Here is a 21871-nt window from a genome sequence, read left to right on the forward strand (position 1 = left end):
ATGGAAGGTGTCGTCGACAGTGCTATCAAGCGGCACTTATTCACCAATAACCTGCTCACCGATGCTCAATTTGGGTTCCGCCAGGACCACTCGGCTCCAGATGTCATTACAGCCTTGGTCCAAACATGGACAAAAGAGCTGAATTCCAGAGGTGAGGTGAGAGTGACTGCCCTTGACATCAAGGCAGCATTTGACCGAGTGTGGCACCAAGGAGCCCTAGTAAAATTGAAGTCAATGGGAATCAGGGGGAAAACTCTCCAGTGGCTGGAGTCATACCTAGCACAAAGGAAGATGGTAGTGGTTGTTGGAGGCCAATCATCTCAGCCCCAGGGCATTGCTGCAGGAGTTCCTCAGGGCAGTGTCCTAGGCCCAACCATCTTCAGCTGCTTCATTTCTGACCTTCCCTCCATCATAAGGTCAGAAATGGGGATGTTCGCTGATGACTACACAGTGTTCAGTTCCATTCGCAACCCCTCAGATAATGAAGCAGTCCGAGCCTGCATGCAGCAAGACCTGGACAACATCCAGGCTTGGGCTGATAAGTGGCAAGTAACATTTGCGCCAGATAAGTGCCAGGCAATGACCATCTCCAACAAGAGAGAGTCTAACCACCTCCCCTTGACATTCAACGGCATTACCATCGCCGAATCCCCCACCATCAACATCCTGGGGGTCACCATTGACCAGAAACTTAACTGGACCAGCCATATAAATACTGTGGCTACGAGCGCAGGTCAGAGGCTGGGTATTCTGCGGCGAGTGACTCACCTCCTGACTCCCCAAAGCCTTTCCACCATCTACAAGGCACAAGTCAGGAGTGTGATGGAATACTCTCCACTTGCCTGGATGAGTGCAGCTCCAACAACACTCAAGAAGCTCGACACCATCCAAGATAAAGCAGCCCGCTTGATTGGCACCCCATCCACCACCCTAAACATTCATTCCCTTCACCACCGGCGCACTGTGGCTGCAGTGTGCACCATCCACAGGATGCACTGCAGCAACTCGCCAAGGCTTCTTCGACAGCACCTCCCAAACCCGCGACCTCTACCACCTAGAAGGACAAGGGCAGCAGGCGCATGGGAACAACACCACCTGCACGTTCCCCTCCAAGTCACACACCATCCCGACTTGGAAATATATCGCCGTTCCTTCATTGTCGCTGGGTCAAAATCCTGGAACTCCCTTCCTAACAGCACTGTGGGAGAACCGTCACCACACGGACTGCAGCGGTTCAAGAAGGCGGCTCACCACCACCTTCTCAAGGCAATTAGGGATGGGCAATAAATGCCGGCCTTGCCAGCGACGCCCACATCCCGTGAACGAATAAAAAAAAACTAACAGAAAACAAAAAGTCGGGATAAAAGGGTCATTTTCAAAATGGCAATCTGTAACTCGTGGGGTGCCACAGGGATCAGTGCTGGGGCCTCAACTATTTACAATGTATGTTAGTGACTTGGATGAAGGAACAGAGTGATTTGTGGCCAAATTTGCCGAAGATGCAAAGATAGGTGGAAAAGCAAGTTGCGAGGAGGACACAAAGTGTCTCCAAAGGGATATTGACAGGTTAAGCGAATGGGCAAAAATTTGACAGATGGAATATAATGTGGGAAACTGTGAAGTCATCCACTATGGGAGGAAAAATAAAAAAGCAAAATATTATTTGAATGGAGAAATACTACAAAATGCTGCAGTTCAGAGGGATCTGGGTATCCTCGTACATGAAACACAAAAAGTCAACATGCAGATGCAGCAGGTAATCCGGAAGGCAAATGGAATATTGGCCTTTATTTCTAGGGGGATGGAGTATAAAAGCAGGGAAGTCTTGCAACAACTGTACAGGGTGCTGGTGAGACCACTCCTGGAGTATTGCGTACAGTTCTGGTGCTCTTATTTAAGGAAGGACATACTTGCATTGGAGGCAATTCAGAGAACGTTCACTAGGTTGATTCCAGGTAGGGAAGAGTTGTCTTATGAGGAAAGATTGAACAGGTTGGGTCTATACTCATTGGAGTTTAGAAGAATGAGAGGAGATCTTCTTGAAACATATAAGATTCTGAGGGGACTCGATAGGGTAGATGCTGAGAAGCTGTTACCCCTCATGGGGGAATCTAAAAGTAGGGGGCATAGTCTCAGAATTAGGGGTCACCTGTTTAAGATGGAAATGAGAAGGAATTTCTTCTCCCAGAGGGTCGTGAATCTTTGGAATTATTTACCCCAAAAAGCTGTGGAGGCTGAGTCATTGAATACATTCAAGGCTGAGTTAGACAAATTTTTGATCAGCAAGGGAGTCAAAGACTATGGGGAAATGGCGGGAAAGTGGAGTTGAGGTAAAAATCAGATCAGCCATGATCTCATTAAATGGCAGGGCAGGCTCAAAGGGCCAAATGGCCTACTCCAACTCCTATCTCTATGGTCTTATTGTCTAATACACAGGAACACACTATGGTATCACACTTAATGCTATTTATCTACGGGAACACTCTACGATATTGTACCTAGAGCTGTTCATTCACAGGAAAACTCAAGGATTTTGCACCTAGTTTATCTATTGTTTATCCATTGAAAATCTGTAGGCCTCAAAGGTCATTGCCATTAGCCTCAGGTCCTTCTGAATGTTACTTTCCAGCAGAAACTAGAAGGTTCCAAAGCCCAAGCCTACTGTTTAGATAAGGAGAAGAACTCACTTACCTGCTGCTGTTCTCCTCTTTGGGGTGCCCTGAGCCTGGCTTAAAACGTCCGATATGAGGAGCGTCCCAGTGCAAGCCTTACAGCCAGCTTGTTTGAGGCATGCCTGTGTCTGGGCGTCCCATCGACAGAAGTGGAAGAAGTTCAGACCGAGGCTTCAGGAATGTTCCCCCTCCATCTGCCTACTGGGTGAAGCTAGTGGGCCTGTGCCTGCAATAGAAATCACAGGGCAGTGTAGTGGGGGTGGGGAGGGTGGCAGAGGGGAGGTGGTGTGGGCACAGAGACCTGACGTAATAGGTTTCTGCCCTCTTTTCTGTTGTGTCTCAGAACTGGACATTCCCCAGGCACTGAGATATGAAAAATTGTTCCTTAGATGTCAGGGACCTTGTCCTCTAACCTGATCAATAATTGAACTCATTGTTATTTGACCCAACCCCTGCACCACTTTACTGGACAAAACAATTATGCAGCTGCATGGTTCTGAGTCACCCCTCCGAGTTCACCTGTTTCTCCCTGTATCACCATTCTCCCTCTCCCTCCCCTGATTTAGCTTTCTCCCCATGGTACATACACAGATTAATTATCCACCTCTAGTAGGTAAGGAATATAATATAGCCTTGAATTTTGGGGGGGTGGGGGGATGGGGGATTGTCCCGACTTATTGCGATTACTTTGGCGAGAGATTGGAGGAACCCCCGGAGAAAAGATGCAAATGGTTGTTTTTCCAGGGGTGCTGCTGATCTCCCATCAAATGTATGGCAGAGATTGGGAGAGCCCCCTCCCCCACAGAACGTCTGGGTCTACATATCTATAACTATAATATATATTATCAAAAATATTACATCCGGGCCCACTCCCTGTCTGCATTACTTGATTTCCTACTGTAATATTTTGGGTGCAAAACGAACGATAACGCATCGCCAGCTTGCTTTACACCTCACCCAACTTTCTTTTCGTTTTGCGCTACTGCTAATTTTACCACCTTGGTTTTCGATATAGTTTAAGCCCGCATTATTTTATGCCATATGGTGATAATTTGAAGTTCAGTGCAAAGCAATCTCAAATCTATATAACGTTCAGGTATAAATGCAAAGAAGAAACTAAAACAGCATAGCATTACAAATGATAACAAGTTGATTCAATTTTTTTAATATGTAAAGGAAGACAGAAAAAGATGCAAAACATTCTAGAGGCAGAGTTGCGGGAGCTTCTGAGCTACAGCTTAAAACTGACAAGCACACACCAATCTCCAAAATTCCTTCACCAACCAACAAGTAATCTCTGAGTGGCCTCAGGCTACTTTTACTTATAGCAATTAGACTTTCTAGACTTAAAGGGACATGCCAACTTAAACAAAGTTCCACCTTGACAGCAGAATAATACATTGACCATTATATGACGTGTCATTATAAAACAGTAAATCATTTAGTTTATCGTGAGCAATGGCATAGGAGATCTGCTAGTAACATATTAAAAATGGTACATCTAGTAGTTGCAGATATCACACTCCAGACATCACACTTTATGCAACACAATCTTAAAATGCAGTTCCTTCGACACTGTAGCCTGAAACTGACAAGTACATTCCAATCTGCAAAGTTCCCACACCAAACAACATTTTAAGTAAGATTAACCTGAGCCTGTGCTATTTAACAACAATTAAACTCTGCGGCCTTAGAGGGTTGCAGCTGCACCTTAGCAGAATAATATATTGTGCATTACATGATATAATAGTGTAACACCTGACTTACCACAGGTGGATCCACTAGTATAGATGGAAGAACACTTGTTTTATCACCCATTTTAGTCACACTCCCATGTCACACTTCTGCATCATACGCCAATGTTATACTTTGGTGTCACTCTGTGATATTTCAAATCTCTAGAAAATGTCTTTAGAGGCAAACTCCCGTATCGTGAATTTGGAATATTTGGCCAGAGCTGGGATTATTGGAGAAGGGAGGTTTTTGGTGTGATTGACATGGACAGCAGACAATCAAGAGGAACCAAGGAATATTCAGAGAAAATGGTCAGCCAAAAAAATTCCCATCTCCAACTGATACAGCCCAGTCTTTTTATAGTGTAACCTCTGAATCACCGTGAACAATGCTGGTATTTATAAAAGTCTTTGATCATACTCCAGTTGTCAAATACTAGCCATCACACTTTATTACAGAAAAGAGAACGAAAACTGTTCACTGAGCTGCAGCCTGGATTTTACAAGGATTTACAAATGTCCCCTGATTTAGCAGTTTATACTGCGATAGCCACAGTTACAGAGCGCAGACTTTAAACTACCAGTAAGCTGCAAATTTCTATGCCATGCGTAGCAAAACAAGAAAGCTACTCATTGCCAATCTACGGAGAAACTTTCTCAGCAACAGAAAATGGGGGCGGAATTGGGCTGTTTTGTAGGCGCTACGCAGACACCTAAGCCCTGAAAATGGCGTCCGAGATGCCCGCGCACACTTCCGACGTGCAGTGCGCAGGACCCCATCTTGGTAAAGGGGTTTGAGCGCACGCACCTAACAACTGCCGGCAGCATGTAGAGTAGGGAGCTGATGGTGCGAATCAGTGTGTAACACTGATTTGAAGCAGCCAGCGATATTTCGAACTCCACACTCCAGCCAATGCCCTGTTTTAACCTCGCACTGCTGACAGGGCTTAAAGGGCATGAAGGACCCCCCCCCCACCACTGCTATTTAAAGGGATCATGAAGTACTTACAGGTTAGTTGCTGGATTATTTCTTCTGGCTGTTGGTGCAATTGTACGTGTTTTTGGAAGTTTCCTATACTTGGCTAAAGTTTCAGTATTCAATAGGGAGTGGTCTGGCTGGTCTTGCAGTGCTTTTAGTGGCATTTAAAATATTGTGCTGAGAAAAGTTGCTTCCAGACATGGGTGGACTGTTAGGACTTCCTCTGGGAATTGAACATGACTGGGAGAATGAAGAGGCCACGCAGAGCAGGACAAGCTGCAAGAAGAGGGAGGAGGAGGATGACCAGGGCACTCAGCAGGAGGCCATATCCAAGGAGGGTCTTCAGGGACCAATTCTCTTACCTCAACTTCAGTGACAACCAGTGGATCGGAAGGCTGCGGTTCACTAAAGAGGTCATGACTGAATTTTACCAACTGCTGCAGCCATAACTGCAGGCTTAAAGCAGTGCAAGGACGGCATTGGCTGTGGCTGACAAGGTGACTGTGGCGCTTAATTTTTACGGCTCTGGCTCCTTTCAGGCTGCATAAGAGAGGTCAATGAGGCTTTGTACGCACTCAGAAACAGATTCATCTCATTCCCTCTTGCCAGAGACAAGCAGCAGGAGCGAGCGCGAGTGTTTGCTCGCATTGCAGGCTTCATCATGGTGCAGGGTGCCATTGACTGCACACACATTGCCTTGCGTGCTCCTCATCTGAACTTGGCCATATTCATGAACAGAAAGGGATTCCACTCCCTCAATGTACAGCCGGTGTGCAACCACAGGCAGCGCATCATGCAGGTGAATGCCCGCTATCCTGGCTGCAGTCATGATTCCTTCATCCTGCGGCAGTCCGCTGTGCCACCTATACTTCAACCAGCACGACAAGTCAAAGTCATAGAGTCATAGAGTTATACAGCACGGATAGAGGCCCTTCGGCCCATCGTGTCCGCGCCGGCCATCAAGCCCTGTCTAATCTAATCCCATATTCCAGCATTTGGTCCGTAGCCTTGTATGCTATGGCATTTCAAGTGCTCATCCAAATGCTTCTTGAATGTTGTGAGGGTTCCTGCCTCCACAACCCTTTCAGGCAGTGAGTTCCAGACTCCAACCACCCTCTGGGTGAAAAAGTTCTTTCTCAAATCCCCTCGAAACCTCCCGCCTTTTACCTTGAATCTATGCCCCCTTGTTATAGAACCCTCAACGAAGGGAAAAAGCTCCTTAGTATCCATCCTATCTGTGCCCCTCATAATTTTGTACACCTCAATCATGTCCCCCCTCAGCCTCCTCTGCTCCAAGGAAAACAAACCCAATCTTCCCAGTCTCTCTTCATAGCTGAAGCACTCCAGCCCTGGTAACATCCTGGTGAATCTCCTCTTCACCCTCTCCAAAGCGATCACATCCTTCCTGTAGTGTGGCGACCAGAACTGCACACAGTACTCCAGCTGTGGCCTAACCAGTGTTTTATACAGCTCCATCATAACCTCCTTGCTCTTATATTCTATGCCTCGGCTAATAAAGGCAAGTATCCCATATGCCTTCTTTACCACCTTATCTACCTGTTCCGCCGCCTTCAGGGATCTGTGAACTTGCACACCAAGATCCCTCTGACCCTCTGTCTTGCCTAGGGTCCTCCCATTCATTGTGTATTCCCTTGCCTTGTTAGTCCCTCCAAAGTGCATCACCTCGCACTTTTCCGGGTTAAATTCCATTTGCCACTGTTCCGCCCATCTGACCAACCCATCTATATCGTCCTGCAGACTGAGGCTATCCTCCTCGCTATTTACCACCCTACCAATTTTTGTATCATCAGCGAACTTACTGATCATACCTTTTACATTCATATCCAAGTCGTTAATGTAGACCACAAACAGCAAGGGACCCAGCACCGATCCCTGTGGTACCCCACTGGCCACAGGCTTCCAGTCACAAAAACAACCTTCGACCATCACCCATTGCCTTCTGCCACTAAGCCAGTTTTGTATCCAAAGTGCCAAGGCACCCTGGATTCCATGGGCTCGTACCTTCTTGACCAGTCTCCTGTGCGGGACTTTATCGAAGGCCTTACTGAAATCCATGTATACCACATCCACTGCGTTACCCTCATCCACACGCCTAGTCACCCCCTCAAAAAATTCAATCAAATTAGTCAGACATGATCTTCCCTTGACAAAGCCATGTTGACTATCCCTGATTAATCCTTGCTTCTCCAAGTGGAGACTAATTTTGTCCTTCAGAATTTTTTCCAATAATTTTCCTACCACTGATGTTAGGCTCACTGGCCTGTAGTTCCCCGGTTTTTCCCTACTCCCCTTCTTGAATAATGGTACTACATTAGCGGTTCTCCAGTCCTCTGGCACATCCCCTGTGGCCAGAGAGGTTCTGAATATTGTTGGCGACTGGACGACAAGGGTTCTCCCACCATGAAATGGCTCATAACTCCGGTCAGGTACACATGCACACGTGCACAGCAGGCCTAGAATGAGAGCCATGCTGCCACACAGAACATCATCAAGCACACTAACGGTGTCCTCAAGCAGCGTTTCCACTGCCTGGACTGCTCTGGAGGAGCCCTGCAGTACTCAGCTGAGCGGGTATCAAAATTTGTCATTGTATACTGCATACTGAACATCCTAGCCATTAGGAGTGATCAGCCCTTGCCACCGCCTATCAGGAGGGAACCTAATCAAGAGGAAGAGGAAGAGGAGGAGGAAGAGACAGAGGAGGAAGTGGAGGAGGAGGAGGAAGTGCAGCAGGAAGTGTCAGGGCAGCTACAAGGTAGACAGCCCTGACTGTGAGGGCTCTGCATGATCAGATTATTGATGAGTGATACCAGTAACTTCAAGGACACCTCTCCGTCACCAACAATCCCACACTCCTTACCTTTCCTCTCACACATGACCATCAAATCGTCCTCCTTATGAATACACATTGCTTCCTCCCTCACCTCATCACAGAAATAAAAACCACCACCAAATGCACATTTTTAAATTAACACATGAAATTATGCAAATAAAATGGGACTATTCACCCTTGTGCATTCCCTTAGTTTCTGGCGTTCGTGTGTCTTTACCTTCCCTGGTGCTCCTATGAGGTGCATCCCCAGTGGCTGGAGCATGGGTGGTGGAAGGCTGCTGACCTTCAATTGAGGAGAATGCAGATGGCCTTGGAGGACAACCTCGAGCAGCTCTGGGCCTAGAGGGCCCAGCTTCAGACAGCACCATCTTGGCCTGGGCTGCAGCAGTTTGGGCTGGCTGGCTGACAGGCAACAACAAGGGCACTGGTGGAGTGGCAGAGGTGGGAGCTGTCATCCTGAGAGAGGGCACAGGTTTGTCTTCCATGGCAGTCTCTGAGCTGGTGGCTGCAAGATTGAGTGATGCTGTGTCTTCATCATCACTGTCCTCTTCCTCTTCCTCCTCTGACTGGGCAGATTCCAGTTCTTGGGTATCTGAAATGACAAAGGGACATGGGTTAGGTTGTGATGAGGGGAGAGGAGAAAGTAAGACGTGTGTGCTTACACCATCTGCAGCACGTGAGTCAGAAAAGATTGTGGGATGAGGGAGAAGTGGAAAACGAGAAGGAGGATTAGGCATGCTGAGACCCTCATCATCGATTCCTCCAGCACTACCAGTGGCCATGGCCTCAGCGATGGTGCTTCCAATGATGGGCAGCACTGTCTCCTCCATGGGAGTTAGGACGTGTAGGCGCACCTATCTTCCTCCAGTTCTTTCTTGCTGCCTCCTGTTATGCACCACCTTCTCCTGCAAGAAAGAGGGAAGTGCGTCAGTGAGCGTCCTGCAAGATGTTTGGGTGATGTGGCTGTCAAGGTTGAATAGCTGCCAGTGTGTGTGACCCGTGAGTTGTGGGTGTGTGGCTTGCAACAGTAGTAATATGTAAGGGTGAGATGAAGCATCTGATTTAAAGGGTTGAGTACCGATTGAAAGAGTTTGTTGGTATGTGGGTGATGGGGGGTGTGGTGCGTTGAGCAGTGGATGAGGCTAGTGGTGCAGTTGGTACGATATGCCACTTGAAACTTGAACTCACTCACCTTGACCACTCGTGTTAAATCATTGAACTTCTTCCTGCACTGCATCCATATTCTTGGCGCTATGCTCCTGGCATTGACCTCATATGCTATTTCCTCCCACTGCCTCTTGAACATATGTCTGGAAGGCCTGTTGCTTCCCTCTGCGGATATAACATGCCCCTCCCTCTGTCCACCTCTTGCACCAAGGCCTCTAGTGCATCATCAGAGAACCTCGCTGCATGCTCTCTTGTAGGCGCAGCCATTTTTCCAACTATCAGGGCCCGGGATCACTTCTTACACCACTTCCTGCAGCCACAGTACACCTTCCCTTTAAGAGGTGCAGGCTGCCTTTAAGTAATGCTAGCCACTCCCGATATCGGGGTCCCCCGCTGATGCATGCAGGCAATGAACCATGCAGGTAGCGCTGGCTGCACGCAGCTATCATTGAAATCATCAGGCAGCACGAATGTTACGTGTTGCCTGCATCACAAACAATGGATGCGGGTTAATCACGCACCGCGATCCCAGCGCCCATTTTTGGGGGTTATCTAATCTATCCCCCAATATCTTTTAATTGACCTTAGCCCATATGGAAAAGCAATTAGCCTTTAATTAACCTCAGAAAGTTACAGCAATTAGACTTTGTGGCCTCAAAGAGGCAGGTCAGGTTACAAACAGCTGTCCCTTATTAGCAGAATAATATATTGTACATGATATGGTATAATGCTGCGGTCCTTATAAAGCAGCATATCATGTGATTTACTGTGGACAATGCCATGGGACTGGTGGATAATTATAAATAAACTATATTTTAATTTGTATTATCTTCAGTACAAGTACAACAAAGAAGTAAAAATGTTTGCAAATCACATAGTTTAATTGTGGCTTGTTGATAGTATTGATGCAGGCTTGCAGGGAACTTTTCTAAATATGATCAGGTTCAAGAGGACGCCTGAAAGGTGTCTGAACGATATTGGGTTGGGCGATTTCTCTGGTGTCCCTGGAAGCCGCCTAAAACAGGCGTTAGGCCCCTGACAAATGTAAGGGCTTAATACCTGTTTGAGGTCCCCTCTGCAAACTTCGATATTGCAGAGTGGAGCAGGAGCTTTGGGCTGATCTGCATGGGATTCTTAAACGGTTGTTGGGAAACCGCCACCAAAAGGTAACTTTTTAAAATAAATCGTTGCTGTGGAGCCTGGAGGAGGAGGAGTGTTCCCCCAGTTCCACGGTATCCCGATTGGCACCCCCCCTCCCCAACACCGTTGCCTCCCTGGGACTTAACCTTTGGGCCGGTGCCAGCGAGGCAAGCGGCCTGATATTCATTTCTACAATAGGGCAAGCTGCCTGTGTAGGTGGTAACGGGCCAATTTATATTAATGAGGCCCCTCGGCTCAATTTCAAGCCGACCTCAGACCTCCTGGTTTGGGCGCGCATTGCGGCTGCATCGCCTCCTCCGCGCCTGAAACTGGGCACACCGACTTCATCCCTCAGAAACTCCCCACAGAGAGGTATGAAAAGTAAGATGGTAACCAAACAGACAATTCTCATGCATACCATGGCAACCATGTTACAGTGCTACTGGACCAGATCTTGGGTTTTACAATCCTCTGAGCCAGTAAATGTTATATGGCATGTAGGGTGCTTAAAAGAGGAAATATCAAGTAAAAATGGATGCAATTAACAAATGAATACTTATTAAGGAAGAATGAATAGTTCAAAGAGCTTAAATCAAAGGTACATTGCTATCACCAATGCTGCGTCAATTGAAATTTTCAAGACTGAGATCGTTAGATTTTTGTTGGGTAAGAGTATCAAGAGATATGGAGCAAAGGTGGGTAAATGGAGTTGAGCTCCTGATCAACCATGATCTAATTGAATGGAGGAACAGGCTCAAGGAACTGAATATCTTACTCCTGTTCCTATGTTCCTAAATCTTTGATATTTAGAGATTCATTCCAATGGTTATTACTCATTTTTATTCAATGAGGACTCTTTGGTTATAGGCTGGCTGCATGAATTGGGAAAACGCCTTGAAACTCCATATTATGGCAATAATACACTGGGAGGACCTGGAATCAGAAGTGCCTACATTGCTGCCCTCTACTTCACCCTCAGCAGCCTGACCAGTGTCGGTTTTGGAAATGTTTCAGCCAACACTGAGGCAGAGAAGATCTTTTCCATCTGCACAATGCTGATAGGGGGTATGTTCATTTATCTTCATGTCATCAGTAAAGCCCATGTATAGCCTGTGTGCACGAGAGATATTGGGTTCTGAAATCCATCTTGGCACTAGTGCAAAACGGACAGTATCGCATCGATCGCCTTATACACACCCGCCCAATATTTAGTACCATGGAAGTCGATGGAACGGATTATCTGGCGGGAGATATAACGGGCGGGAGATATAATGAGCGACCACTGCGATATCACCTGTTTCTATCCCATTGTGTGTTGAATCAAACATCGCTCTTGTCCTGACTGGTTCATGTGACATTTAATTTACTTCATGTTATAAATCTTTGCCTCTATGTTTTGAACTTCTCTATCTGCTTTAAAATCATGAAGGTTTTGATCTTGAACCCATTCAAAGTGTTCTCTGTGTACTTACGATTTCTATAGAAGTGAGTCATAATAAAGGCTAGATAATTCTCCAGCCACCACCTCAATGTTCAATAGAAAGCACATCTATTATCTAAAATAGTACAGTTACAGTCAGTGTCTTGCAATTAATAATTGAGATATTACAACTCTGTGACAAAACTGGAATATATCTTTCCAAAACATTTAATCATTTAAATTTAAAAATAGGATATGATTAAAGAGACATAACTAAAGGAATTTCCATTTCCAGTAGAAATGTAATGAAGAACATTCATTCCCATATCTAATGTAGGAAGGAGGTAAAACCTTCCCTGGTTTAACATTTGCTCCAATGATAATTAGTAGAACATTGCAAACAAGAAAATTATTATTAGCTGTCATATTATTGTAAAAGATTATTGAAATGGAACAGTTTCCGTTTTAATGGAAAGAAAATCATATTGAGCTCAATATGAGCTTGTGATTATTACCCTAATATATACATAACAAATGCTTCACCTGGGAAATATACTATTCTTTTTCTCATTCTTGTTCATAGAATCATAGAAAGTTACAGCACAGAAGGAGGCCACTTGGCCCCTGGTGTCCGTGCCGGCCGAGAAAGAGCTATCCAGCTTAATCCCAATGATGTCAATTTCTGTAGCCAATTTTAAAATATATTTTCTTCTGGCTCTTTTACTGCATCACGCAGTGTTTTTTGCTCAAGAGGATAAGAAGTTAGTCTGCTCTTCTCCACTCAGGCCATCAGTTAAAACTGCAGTCAGGGCCCAATGACATCATTGGACCCCGATCTGCATATTTAAATAAGGACCCCGCTGGCTTCAGGAGGTTGCCTTAAAATTGGAGACAGTGGGTACGATACGGGATGTTGGCCAGTATGTCTTCCAGTCAAATTAAACTGCCCACCTGCCCAGTTTACACCAGGTGGGTAGGTTGAAATCATCCCTTTAGATCCTAATTGACACATCCCCCTGATGTTGCAGCTGGGATTTGGAACTGCAAGAATGCAGTGCCCTGCCCCTTTTCATTAGTGCGTTCTATTGAGGTTTCATTCTACAAATGTGCAGTTTCCATTGGGAGCCTAGTTCAGTTTACAGACCTCAATGAAAACAATCTAACTGCACCACTTTGTTCATACTTGCAAGAATGTTTTAGGGAATCAATATTAACTTAGTTCTGCTTAGGATGCTGCGGAACCTTGCTCATGTGGCCATTCTTCATATGTGAGCCCAGACAACAACTTACACTGATATAGCACCTTTAGGGTAGCAACCTGTTCTAGAGAATCTGAAAAAAACATCTGAGCAGGAGTAAAGGACTATTGGAGATAAAGACATAGTTTTAAGGAGACATTGAAAGTTGGAGGAGAAGTAGCAAGGCAGCAAGATTTAGGGAGAGAATTCCATAAGCCAGGGAGTGATGGTTGAAAAATAACCACTGATGGGGGAGTAGACAGATTGGGACGCATAGTAGACCGATGTTGAAGAGCAGAGGGGGCAATAGAAGGCGTAGGTCTGAAGGAAGTTGCAGAATGGTGGGATATGACTGTGGAATGAATTTATAAACGAGGATGAAGATTTTGAAATTAATGCATTACCAATTTAAGTGCCAAGAGGTATATGGCCACAGGGAGCATCACAGTTAACCTTGTTCTTGTTCTCACCCAGCTTTCACATACTCACTTACCATCAGGGACTACTAGGTAACAATCAGGGGCAGGAACACTGGCTGAATTCTTTTCCAGTAGACACAGTAAATTTTTTAACCATGGTCAATAGTGAACCGAGCTGAGGTCAGTTAACTCAGTACAGATCTGGGACTGAACCTAGACCTTTGTGGTGAGTAAAATTCAGTCCTACACAAACTGGTGCATTCATCTAGTCTTGATTAGTATTAGTTGATCTCCTGTGGCACTGTCCTTCAATTTTTTAACAAATCTATCTTCCTATAATTGTCTCTGCTTTTTGTCTTATTCTCTTTCTTCTGCTTATCTTTCATTCTTTTTCTCTTTTTTCCCCCTCTATATACAGTTCACACTTTTTCAAAAATTATCAAATTTTACAGGCCCATCTGAAAGAACCATTGATTTGTCCCTATTTCTTGCCTTTTTCTGTACCATTATAATTTTTTCTTTTTTTTAAATATGCATCTACTTTCCCTTTAAAAGCTATTATACCTGTTATCATCACAGTGATTTTGTGTTTGTCTACTTTATTTTTTAAATCACTTTCCATTTTTCTTTCTGTATGTCTTTCTCTCCTTTTGTATGTCTTACACTATCTTTAACTGTCACCTGTTGTGGAGACTGCCTCGAGACTACAAATTTCTGATAACAGCTGAAATTATCCTTCATGTCCTCAAGACTGGGACTTGTGTTGTTTTCCTGTCTTCACACAAGGGAATTAGGGTTGGGGTTGGGAAGGAGCTGAGGTTGAAAGCTAAGTTGGAAAGCAATGGGGGATAAAACCTTACCACGGGACTAAAATGGAGTGGGGTGCCAGCTCAGCATAAAGTGGAGAGGCTGCAGCACGTGGCATGGATTCAGAGGACACTGAAAGGCTGGGATTGGAGAGGCTGGGTTAAGATCAAAAGAAAAGGAGAGGCAGGGGTTTGTCTGCAAATTGATAGGCTGACATGAGGAATTGGTCCCTGGTAATCACTCGACCGATAATAGAATAACCGTCACACGGTTAGCACAGACTATCAGATCTGTGGGCCGAAAATAGATTGAAATCCTTTTCCAATGCTCTGATTAGTCTGTGGTAATCAAACCATTAGCTTGTCAAATCAGTAACATTGAAGGCTGACTACAATTACACAATTATACAGTGTGACAGACATATAGACACAACATTTCAATACTATAGATTATTACACGATAGCAGCACAACTACATTTGTTCTAAAGACATTTTTTGCTGGTTATTAATTAGTTTATGAGCATTTTACTATGAAAATATGGGAAGCTCTTTGCTGAGCTCTCTTGCTATAGATTGGCAAGTTGAGTTGCTAGTTTTAACCCCAGTAGGATTTCCTAGCAATCAGCTAGATGACAACTCTGATATGCTTTTCATTCATACGATTTTGCTGGCTTCAGTTCTCTATTGGGATTGCAGCCACAGGATTGTGAGAAATTGCTTTTAACCATTAGCCCGCTCGACCATGTAAACTCATGTTTTTTATTCTCATAAAATGACCTATTGTACCCACATTGCTCATTGCTGTTAACTCTCTATTAACCATCTGTATTTCTTTCCTCTCAGCATTGATGCATGCATTGGTCTTCGGAAATGTAACTGCTATCATTCAGCGTATGTACTCCAGGTGGTCTCTGTATCACCACAGAATTAAAGATCTAAAGGATTTCATCCGGGTCCATCATGTGCCAAAGCAGCTAAAACAGCGAATGCTGGAATATTTCCAGACGACATGGTCTGTCAATAATGGAATTGATGCTAATGAGGTACTTTTCTTCTTATTATAAATTCATTACAGTTAGAAAATACTTCAACATATTACTAAAAATGAATTTGAGGATAAAACTATGAATATTTTAAACATAACTGCATATTTCTCTCTGCGTGGTTGGTTCCTGATTTTCTCATGATCCTGCTCCCTTGCACTGTCCGTTGGTTGGGCACTGGACGGGAGACAGAAGATCTTAGGTTTGAATACCAATATGGTTCACTCAGTTATATGTCTTTCTGAGTATCATGTGGGAAGTAAACAGGAGACCGCAGAGACTATGAGGGTGAATTTCCATGGGGGTTCTCCTGCAGAAATCCAGCCCAATGTGCACTGCTTGTTACAGTATCTTCTGGCTCTTCTGCAAATAAATAGGGGCCAGTGCTGCACCCAATAGGCATTTATGCCTCACGGAGACCAACCTCCATGGGTAATTTCTCTCTTCCCCGCCCCCACCCCCCCCTTAGACTGCCTGGATCTTCCAACTTTATTTTCTCCCCTTTTCTTCCCTCCTTTATTGAAATAGGTGACTTATATTGGATTACGGTGCCTCATTCAAGAGATTATTCTTTAATGAGGCTGGACGGGCCATGTCAGCAAGCCAGTCACCATGGGGAACATCACAGCCTATCCTAATTTTGTCCTTGCTCAATGTCCACACATATCCAATTTCCAGCAGGGGTCACTGGACATTAATCAGCAGCAGTAATATTGGCTGATTTCCCCCCTCCCTTCTTAGCTGGGGATCCTGAGGCCAGTTGTGGTACCCACCTACATTAACCAGTTGACCAGTTAACTCAACACATAAGAGATATTGAACCTGAAACCTTCCTGATCTGTATGGCTCAATACCACATCACACAATACACTTACCTGCTGAGCAATCAGGAATCACCTATACCATATACACAGAAGAAGGTAGAGTAATATCCTGTGCATCACACTTTTCCCCTTGTGTCTACCGTATATTTTTTCATAAATTTTCATACGTTTGTACAAGTACACGTACATCAAGAAAACGTTCATAAATAATAAAACACTTCCTTAACATTGAGTAGAATGGGCCTATACTCTCTGGAGTTTAGAAGAATGAGAGGTGATCTCATTGAAACATACAAGATTCTGAGGGGACTTGACAGGGTAGATGCTGAGAGGTTGTTTCCCCTGGCCGGAGAGTCTTGAATAAGGGGCATAGTCTCGCTATAAGGGGTCGGTCATTTAAGACCGAGAGGAGGAGGAATTTCTTCACTCAGAGGGTTGTGAATCTTTGGAATTCTCTACTCCAGAGGGCTGTGGATGATCAGTCGTTGAATATGTTCAAGGCTGAGAGAGACAGATTTTTGGACTCTAGGTGAATCAAGGGATATGGGGATCGGGCGGGAAATTGGGGTTGAGATCGAAGATCAGCAATGATCTGATTGAATGGCGGAGCAGGCTTGAGGGGACGTATGGCCTCCTCCTGCTCCTATTTCTTATGTTGTTAGGTGTTCTCACCTGAAACATGATTTTCTTTTTATCTATTTGGCCTATAACATTTATAACATTTGAACTCTTATGTTGCTTCTCCTTGCAACCATTTTTCTTGTCTATTTTGCTTCTTGTGGCTCTGCATTATTTTTCTCTATGCTATTGTTACTGTCTTTCTTTCCAATATCATTTATCCCTTTCTGTCATTTTTCTCACTTTCTTCTTCTGTTTCTCTTTTATTCTGCTTCTTTGATTCTATTGGACCAATAACACAGTAGGTTGCATTTCCAACGGGTGCTTCAAGGGAGGCCCACATTAAAAATTATTTTCCTAGGTGGCCCTTTCCTTAGAATAGGCCCATTGTTCAGTAGTGAGTTTACTTTATTTTGGCCTCCAATGGCCATTTTATGAAAGGGATCCTTATATCACAAAGCATTGAAATGAAAAAAAAATATCAGTGCTTGCATTCGCCATCATGTGCTTCTGTGACAGAAAACACCTCATACAAGTAGCAACTGACACAGCACGTCTATCACAATACAATCCTGGTACAGATGTGGGACCCTCTCAATATTAGCACAGGAAGGTAGACAGTTATGGCACGGTCAAGAAACAGGAAAGGCCACATCAAGGCCATCCACCACGCTTACCTCTTCAGTTAGTGGTTCACTTAGAAGATTGTAAACAATTTTACAACACCAAGTTATAGTCCAGCAATTTTATTTTAAATTCACAAGCTTTCGGAGGCTTCCCCCTTCGTCAGGTGAACGATGTGAACGATTTCACATCGTTCACCTGACGAAGGGGGAAGCCTCCGAAAGCTTGTGAATTTAAAATAAAATTGCTGGACTATAACTTGGTGTTGTAAAATTGTTTACAATTGTCAACCCCAGTCCATCACCGGCATCTCCACACTTAGAAGAAGCAGTAATTATTGAATAGTGCGCACATTCACAAAGTAAAAGAGGTTAGAGGTATTGTATAAGATACAACTCACAGTAATTTTGGAGATCATACTGTAAAGCACCCCCACCCCTCGAAACAGTCTATATGTTGCAATCTCCGCCAAATATCTGCCTGATGATTTGTTTGGCACCCCCATGTGTCTCATGGTAGCTGTACTATACTGTTGTAGGGAGATGCCATCTAAGTGTAAATGGCCAACCTTCCAGTGCATACACGAGGGATAATTTTATGAATTTGGGCTCTTAGTGTAGAACTTCACCTACTGGAACTGTTTGTTGAGAATTCGGGCATAGTGGGTACTGCAGGATTTGACCTTCATGCCTGAATTCCTAATGTGCACTCCCAGAAGGTGAAGTTTCATGTCAGGAGTGTAAATTTGTAAAATTTACTCAAAAGTCTCCAAGAAGCCAACCATACAACCTTCTTTTCACATGTGGAAGAGTTTGGACACGTTAAATATGAAATATACACGAGTCATGCACAGTGCCCAGGAAGCATGGATTGATATGCATTATCTTCATTCTATGCTTGTAGACTATTTGGAAATACATGGAGCTATGCTCCTTCCTGTTGATATAGGACAGTGCAGATGCTTGAAGTGCAATATAAATGTGGTCAATGCAGCCCTGAACCCCAGAGAAAGCCATATTTTTTGAAAAATGCATCTGCTGCTCCATCTGCTGCTGCTCCATGCTAAAGTGAATTTTAGCCTCTGAATGCCTAAACACGGCATTTGTCATCTGTTTGGTGGATCAGTGCACAGGAAGCTGGCTGATTCCAGATAATTAAGACAATTGCCTGAAACAACTTTGTAATGAAAAAGTTCCGGATTGCGATCACTTTCACAGGAAATGCAATACTGATGTCGGACTGTGCCTCCAGTTCTGGGACCATGAGGTTGCACATCTTTTTGATAGCCTCCCTGTTCAACTGTAGCCCCCTGAGACAGCGCTTCTCTGTAAGAGCCAGGTAACTATATGCCAGGCAGTAAATCCAGTGCATGGGATATGAGTGGGTTCAGCAGGTGTGCACCTGATGTCCCCTCACCTTGTTAGCTACCCTCTCCTGGTCCTGTTGCTCTTCCTCCCAGTCTTCTTTGGTGCAGAACTGCATGATGTACCCATGCTGTTGAATAGGGAGAACAAGGCTTCTTTGAACAGTTTCCTTTCTCCTCAGCTCTTTCCATATGATCCTGCCTCTATCTCAATCCTTGTCTCCATCACCAGGTTTTATCCAGCATAATGTCTGCACAGTTTCAGTGAAGGGAACAACTGCATCGCATTGCATGAGTTAGTCTTAATTTGCTTTTAATAAGAACTTAACAAGCTAAACACAACTCAAGCATGTCAGTTGTGATTATGGGTATAAGAAGATAGCAAAGCCAGAGAGTAACTTCCAGTGATGTGCAGATAACATATAATTTTTGCTTTAGGTAGACTATGAAAAATTACTCAGCATTAATGCTGAAGTTGTGTGTATGGTAACTTTAATACAATGAGTAATTTCAGGGCAGTGTCCTAGGCCCAACCATCTTCAGCTGCTTCATCAATGACCTTCCCTCCATCATAAGGTCAGAAATGGGGATGTTCGCTGATGATTGCACAGTGTTCAGTTCCATTCGCAACCCCTCAAATAATGAAGCAGTCCGAGCCCGCATGCAGCAAGACCTGGACAACATCCAGGCTTGGGCTCATAAGTGGCAAGTAACATTCGCGCCAGATAAGTGCCAGGCAATGACCATCTCCAACAAGAGAGAGTCTAACCACCTCCCCTTGACATTCAACGGCATTACCATCGCCAAATCCCCCACCATCAACATCCTGGGAGTCACCATTGACCAGAAACGTAACTGGACCAGCCATATAAATACTGTGGCTACGAGAGCAGGTCAGAGGTTGGGTATTCTGCGGCGAGTGACTCACCTCCTGACTCCCCAAAGCATTTCCACCATCTACAAGGCACAAGTCAGGAGTGTGATGGAATACTCTCCACTTGCTTGGATGAGTGCAGCTCCAACAACACTCAAGAAGCTCGACATCATCCAAGATAAAGCAGCCCGCTTGATTGGCACCCCATCCACCACCCTAAACATTCACTCCCTTCACCACCGGCGCACAGTGGCTGCAGTGTGTACCATCCACAGGATGCACTGCAGCAACTCGCCAAGGCTTCTTCGACAGCACCTGTCAAACCCGCGACCTCTACCACCTAGAAGGACAAGAGCAGCAGGCACATGGGAACAACACCACCTGCACGTTCCCCTCCAAGTCACACACCATCCCGACTTGTAAATATATCGCCGTTCCTTCATCGTCGCTGGGTCAAAATCCTGGAACTCCCTTCCTAACAGCACTGTGGGAGAACCGTCACCACACGGACTGCAGCGGTTCAAGAAGGCGGCTCACCACCACCTTCTCAAGGGCAATTAGGGATGGGCAATAAACGCCGGCCTCGCCAGCGACGCCCACATCCCATGAACGAATAATAAAAAAAATCCCCATTTGTTAACTTTTCACTCTTTATGGATATATAACAGCCAATTCAATGTGACTGCACTTCCAACACCGAACCTCGCTATACACGAGCACAGCTTGAAGATACAACTATAACACTACAGTCCTGTTTCTCAAGCTTGTGCTCCTGCCTAGTGAGTCTTCCTGCCTGGGAGTGCAGCATCATTGAATTTCTCCTCTAATTTTAAGTGCTATTGAAAGTGAAAGAATAAAATGCAGTGGAAAATTACTTCTATTATGATTGAATTGGAAATATGCCTGCAGCATGATGCCAGTGTGAAGATTTAGTAACTTGTACAAATTAGGATCTATAAGTTTCAGTTGGCAGAGTAATCCTGATTTATCATTTTAATTTTATAGGTCATTCCCATTAACAGGCACCTAATTTTAGCCTCTGGATCACAACAAATACAGAAGGTTTACTTCTCATATTTAACTCCAGTAGTCTATAGATATATGAGGGTAAATTTTAACCCCCAAAAATGGGTGGGTTGGAGGCGGGTGGGGAGTAAAAATACTCCGATTTCAGAGCGGGACGTCATTCCAGCTCCAACACACCTGCTTCTGGGTTTAACCCAGGCAGATTTGTCTGTGTGTGGAGAGCAGACACCAGGAAGTCCCGCCCCCACTTAAATCCGGCGGGCCGATACTTAAAGGGGCAATGTACCTCATTGAGATACTTGAGGCACTTAATATTTTGTGTATTGGAATAATAAAATTACTTTAACCTTACCTGTTCGGGTTTCCCATCGCTCCCCACTCACGTCAGGTGAAAGCAGGTGGGAATGGCCAGATCCATGAGGTGAGTGCCTTTATTGCACTACTTCTGAGCAAGAGTGTTTCATCCAGGCCCAACAAGCTCACCATGGCCGACATGACCCCTGCGATCGGCCGTCCCCCCCCCCCGCCACCGCCGATGATACCGCCGATGGTAGACCCACTGCCCCCCACCACATGGTGGATCCCACCCAGCTCCGGCTCTTTGCCTGATCTCCAGCGATCTCTGATCTCTTCATCAGCCCCCCCGATCTATTCATCAGCACCCCCCCCCGATCTCTTCATCAGCCCCCCCCCGATCTCTTCATCAGCCCCCCCCGATCTCTTCATCAGCCCCCCCCCGATCTCTTCATCAGCCCCCACCGATCTCTTCATCAGCCCCCCCCGATCTCTTCATCAGCCCCCCCCCGATCTGTCCATCAGCCCCCCCGATCTGTCCATCAGCCCCCCCGATCTGTCCATCAGCCCCTCCCCGATCTGTCCATCAGCCGCCCCCTCCGATCTGTCCATCATCCACCCCTGATCTGTCCATCAGCCCCCCCCGATCTGTCCATCAGCCCCCCCCGATCTGTCCATCAGCCCCCGCCCCAATCTGTCCATCAGCCCCCCCCGATCTGTCCATCAGCACCCCCCCCGATCTCTTCATCAGCCCCCCCCCCGATCTCTTCATCAGC

General features: G+C 45.2%; 1 protein-coding gene across 1 annotated transcript in view; it reads left to right on the top strand.

Annotated features, from left to right (window-relative positions):
• The window catches only part of kcnh8 (potassium voltage-gated channel, subfamily H (eag-related), member 8), a 385025-nt gene that overhangs the window by 231634 nt on the left and 131520 nt on the right, over positions 1 to 21871 (top strand). The window contains exons 8-9 of the mRNA XM_068006186.1: positions 11413 to 11610; positions 15273 to 15472. Of these exons, the coding sequence (XP_067862287.1) occupies positions 11413 to 11610; positions 15273 to 15472 (398 nt within the window). The remainder of the gene's footprint in view (positions 1 to 11412; positions 11611 to 15272; positions 15473 to 21871) is intronic.

The sequence above is a fragment of the Heptranchias perlo genome, chromosome 2 (genome assembly GCF_035084215.1).
Source record: "Heptranchias perlo isolate sHepPer1 chromosome 2, sHepPer1.hap1, whole genome shotgun sequence".
NCBI lineage: Eukaryota > Metazoa > Chordata > Chondrichthyes > Hexanchiformes > Hexanchidae > Heptranchias > Heptranchias perlo.